The sequence below is a fragment of the Nannobrachium achirus genome, assembly GCF_963921795.1.
Source record: "Nannobrachium achirus genome assembly, chromosome: 24".
NCBI classification, from domain to species: Eukaryota; Metazoa; Chordata; class Actinopteri; order Myctophiformes; family Myctophidae; genus Nannobrachium; species Nannobrachium achirus.
Window position 1 is genome coordinate 8,175,415 of NC_137831.1, and position 5,259 is coordinate 8,180,673.

General features: G+C 45.6%; 1 protein-coding gene across 2 annotated transcripts; it reads right to left on the reverse strand.

The window, feature by feature from the left end:
• Window positions 1-2,705: 2,705 nt before the first annotated feature.
• Window positions 2,706-4,400, reverse strand: pou3f3b (POU class 3 homeobox 3b; the record flags this gene model as incomplete). 2 transcript variants are annotated; one of them, XM_080720236.1, is made up of 2 exons in its annotated part: window positions 2,706-2,804; window positions 3,177-4,400. In XM_080720236.1, the coding sequence occupies 2 exons, from the start codon at window positions 4,374-4,376 to the stop codon at window positions 2,706-2,708; spliced, it is 1,299 nt and encodes a 432-aa protein (XP_080576362.1). The 2 variants fall into 2 exon arrangements, with proteins under 2 accessions (XP_080576362.1, XP_080576361.1); XM_080720235.1 differs by having other exon boundaries at window positions 3,168-4,376.
• Window positions 4,401-5,259: the final 859 nt, after the last annotated feature.

Here is a 5,259-nt window from a genome sequence, read left to right on the forward strand (position 1 = left end):
CCAGCAAAAAATATATATGTAGCTATTAAAAAAAGAATCAGAAAATCCGGTTATAGCCACAACCTGACAAAAAAGTCACGAAACAAAAAGCTAATATTCCTCCCTGTTATATCCCCCCCCCCCCCCCCCCAGCATGTCAAAACGATGCTTTACTGTTTCAGCCCCCTTGTAAAGTGTATTATGTGCTAAAGCCTGCCGGCTTCCAAGTGTTGGACAGACACAATCAATAAGCTATCTGACCCACTGCCCCGGATCCTAAAACAACATGTCAGCTTACCAAGTTATATATGGGCCCCACTAGCCTGCCTTGGTGCCTATAAACCAACACCTTAAAGATGGGAGTTTGGGCAACAGGACATATAATAAAGCACCACACTGTTTTAGATGGGAGTCATGCTATAGGTAGTGTCGTGGAGGTTATATGCGTTTGACTTCTATATATACGCGCCATTTACACGCTATTTTCAACCTGCAAAGCCTTGTCTGGTCTTTTAAGTTGTTGTAAATAAAATAAAATAAAACAGTATAGGGCTATGTGAATATGAGAATAAAAACGACATTTAAAAGATGTTGCTTGCATGGTGAGAATGGACAGCGTGCGAGTGTGAAAAGTGAAAACTGTTTATAAAACGGACTGGCTATAATTGACATTTTTGTCTGTGCTTTTAATACTAGGCTACTAACCGCATATTGCATAACGTGCAATATGAACACAATAAAAATAATTAGCTTATAATAGACAGAAAGTATATATATATATATATATATATATATAATATATATATATAATTAAATATTTTTATCAACATTCCAAAAACACTATAGAATTCAACTTTTCTGGTGCGCTCTGCTCTTTGCACGCTGTGCTGTGACTCGTGTGTCTGCTTGATAATAACACCGCGCTGCCAGAGGCCTGCAGAGAGAGGAACCCTAACCAGATTAAAGCCAGGGATGTAAACAAACAGACTCAGCCTGCCCTGAGTGAGTCTGGGCCTGCACTGCACATGGCTGCCTGCTGCCCTGCGTGCATGCGTGCCTGGCTGCATGCATGCGACGGCTGCACATTTGAATAATAATCGAGTTATAGATTGATAATAGCAATGATAATGAACCCGAATTGGTGCACACGGTGCAGTGGAACAGCGTAGATTAGACGGTGTATGAGGAGGTAAACCCATTTGCAAAAATAAGAGAGAAGGGGGAAAAATGGTAGCCTATTCCCGATGGGGGATAGGCTATAACTGCATTTTGTTTTATAGTTTTAGGTCAATGTCTATAGAATTCTATTCCATCAGGATTCAAACCTTCTATATTGTCCTGTAAGGGGTTATATGTAGGCTATCGCTTCAATCTGACTGCTGTTTTTAAAAAACTAATCGTCCACCATTGTATTAATTATGTATAATGTATTTGTGACATACATTAGCATGATAAGTCTACGTGTCTATGAAGACATGCCAAAAACAGAGCAATATGCGACAGGGAGGGTAGTGTACAATGTTCAAAACACAAGATGACAGTCGTTTTCATTCTAACAAATTTATTGTTCTCAATCAGCTTGTACGGATTCACTACTGGAAATTAAATTACAATCAAATTATCACATCAAAATATACCCTTATTACCTAACAACTGTCAATGTCAGCTTATGATGATTTGTGCTCCTTTTAAAAACGATAATACAAAATTAAACAAAAAAACAAATAAGGTCAACAACGGTTGGAGGGGGGGAAATAACAAGAAAAAATAGGAAAAAAAACATCTTACACAAGTTCTGTGGGTTGGGGGTGGGGGGAAATAAATTACCGTTTGGAATAATTCATATGTATTCCGAATAAAATATTAAAAACAAAAATCATTCTGATGAAAAATATAAAGTAAATAAACTCGGATCAGCATCTTTGATCTAACGATCTATATTGCCGGCTTTACAGAGTCTGTTCCGTTTATTAAAACCTACCAAAGACTGCTTTAGAAAGGGCAGCATTTTATAGTATCCACAGCACCCAAACTCAGTCACACTTGGCAACAAGATTTTTCGCAGAAGAGGAAATTCAAAATAAGTGCAGCTGAAGTAGAAGATAATTGTCTTTTCAAACGTCTTTTTTTAATGGTCTCTTTCTCCCAAACAAAGAAAAGAAGCAAAAAAAATTTAAAATCCACTCGACGGTGTTTACAGTCCATCAAACGAAAAAATAAAATTCAAAAATAATTTTTGAAAAGGTATGTTCTTGATCTTTGAGATCATCAGCCGGGAAACTGACAGTCATGTGTTGTTGTTGTTGTTGTTGTTGTTGTTGTTGTCTTTTCATCATCGAGGTTCAGAAAGGCCTATAAGGAAAAAATCCTCCCAAAATCCTCGGGTGTGTTTAAAAAAAATAAAAATTAAAAAATTAAACCATGCAGTCAACCCCGAAAAAAGATGCTGAACGCTCCGTGGATACCACCACTCGTCTTCTGATAGCAAAGGCTGTTGTTGCAGCTTCACCCCCTTTGTTGTTGATGAGGGGTTCACTTCAAGTCCCATGTTCTAAATGTACAAATAGCCTCCTCCATCTCCATTTTTGTCTTTTCGCAGAGCAAACACAGGATAAAAAATGCAGGGGGTTGCATGTGTTTTGGGGAAGGAGGAATTAGGGGGGGGGGGGGGCAAAAATAATGCTTTATTGGCTTTGATTTTTCCCTTGTTTTTGTTGTGTGTTGTTTTAATGCGCCAAAATTACCTGGTGGAACGAACTTGTAGTAGTCACCCTCTGGTCGCTCGCCTCACTTGCATCTTTAAAGTAATCTACTAAAAAATGTCCCTGAAAGAAAAAAGCAGAAGAGGAGCCTTTTAGGTTAAGACATTTCAGGGCCTGGAAGAAGGTTATAGACGGTGCGTTTTGTGTTTTTGGGGTTGGGGGGGCAAAAAGGGGGGAAGGGGGGGTTGCTTTTTTTTTTCCTGGTGAAAAATATATAACACATTTTTTGCAGTCTCATTCATATTCCCTCACAATCACAGTATCAAAAAAAACGGCTATCTTGACGATAGTCTGTGTGTTTTGTTTTTTTAATCAGTTTAATTTCATATAAAATATTCTTAAGTCTCGTCATGTGCTGTTCTGTTTCTATGTTTCACTGAACATTCTTTTGCAGTCCATGGAGGGGGGCGGTGTGTCTGCACTCACATTGCCGACCTGAGAGTACATATCCTCCGGCGTCTGTGGGACTCCCGGGGGCGTCATCCGCTTTTCCTTCTGCCGCCTATTGCAAAACCACACTCTAACCACCTCCTTCTCCAGCTGCAAGTTGTCCGCTAGCGAGGTGATCTCCTGGGCCGAGGGCTTGGGACACTTTAGGAAGTGGCTCTCCAGGGCCCCCTTCACGCTCACTTCGATGCTGGTGCGCTTCTTTCGTTTCCTGCCCTGCGCCGCGATCTTGTCGATGCTGGTGGGGCTGCCCGTGGTCGAGTCGGCCTCCTCCAGCCACTTGTTCAACAAAGGCTTGAGCTTGCACATGTTCTTGAAGCTGAGCTGCAGCGCCTCGAACCTGCAAATGGTCGTCTGCGAAAACACGTTCCCGTACAGCGTGCCCAGCGCCAAGCCCACGTCGGCCTGCGTGAAGCCCAGTTTGATCCGCCGCTGCTTGAACTGCTTGGCGAACTGCTCCAGGTCGTCCGACGTCGGCGTGTCCTCGTCGCTGTGCGGGTCGTGGCTGTTGACGCCGTGGTGCTGCTGGTGGTGCTGGTGGTGCTGGTGGTGGTGATGGTGGTGGCTGCCGTGGTCCAGCTCCGGCGTGTCCCCCCGCACCAGCCCCGGGTGCACCAGGCTCTGGCTGCCCGGGCTGAGCATGCCGTTCACAGTGAAGCCCCCCGGCTGGGAGTAGAGGAGCGACTGCTGCTGCTGCTGTCCCCCCGAGATGGAGTTAATGTGCGCGGTCGTGCTCCCCCAAGCCCCCGCGTGGGTCTGGTGGGGACCCAGGTGAGGGGGCCGGTGGTGCAGCGCGGTGCCCGTGTGCAGGTCGTCCCTGCCGGAGTTTTTCACGTCCTGTTGCTGCGGGCTGCCCGTCATGCCGACGGGACTCGACGACCAGGGCGATCCGGCTTCGGCCGCCGCGACCGCCGCCGCCGCAGCGGCCGCCGCCGCGTGGGGGAGAGATGTCACCCACTGGTGGGCATGGCTCAGCATGTGTCCGCCGTTGCTGGCTGCCATCGCGCCTTGCATAAAGTCACTCTGCACCATCTTGACGGAGGGGTCTCCCCGGTAGCCCCCGGAGCCCGAGGTAACCGCGGCGCTGCCCGGCTGCATGCCACCGGCTCCCACCTCCGAGTGCACGATGGAGCCCGACGATAAGATGCTATTGCTGGGGAGATAAGGATTGGAAGCCGCGGTGGCCATTCCGTCAACCCTTATGAATATGTTTGTGGATGGAGCCCCCCTCCCTTTACAGTCACTTCTTCCGAGCAGGCAAATTGTAGCTCATGAATTATTCAAACTTTGAAAGTAAAGTATACGGGTAGGTGTTTTGGCGAAAACCATCGACGTGCGCGTAAAAACGCAAAAGGTTCAAAACGGTGGTGGAGGGGAGGGAAAAAAATCTGTAAAATCCGTGTGTATTTACAACATTGTTTTTCAAAGAGTTATGCAAGAATATCGCCGGAATAAAATTCCCAGGTTTTCAAAAGCCCTTTGAAACCATGTGCACAGCCTGGTATGGAAAGTTTTGCGCTCGGCTGAAATTCTCTACATTAAAATTCAAATGTGCAGGGGGGAAAAAATGTCCCGAATAAACTTTTGGTAGTCGAAGAAAAGGAGAAAAAAAAGAAAGGAAAAAAAATGCAATTGTCCACAAAATGTACAAAGTCCCAGTTTTATGTCCCTTTGGATGTGTGGAAACCATTAGCGGGGGAGCCTCCTCGGCTCTTTCTTTTGTAATTCGGTTTTGCCGAGATTTTCGCTCTGGCTTCTTTTATTCTTTTCTTTTTCGCCGATTCCTTTCTAGTACCGTAGAGCCTCCGCTATACCTCTTTGTTCTGTTTTGATGTATATAAACCTGCCAAACCGCTAACTCCCGTTCAAGTACAATCCAGCAGAACAGAGCGACGGCGATGCCTGCAAAACCTCTCCTCTCATTCGCTTGTTCTCTCTCCCTCTCTCTCTCTCCCTTTCTCTCTCTCTCTCTCTCTCTCTCTCCCTCTCTCTCTCTCTCTCTCTCTCCCTCTCTCTCGCGCGCACTCTCTCTTTCTCTCTCTCTCTCTCTCTCTCTCTCTCTCTCTCCCTC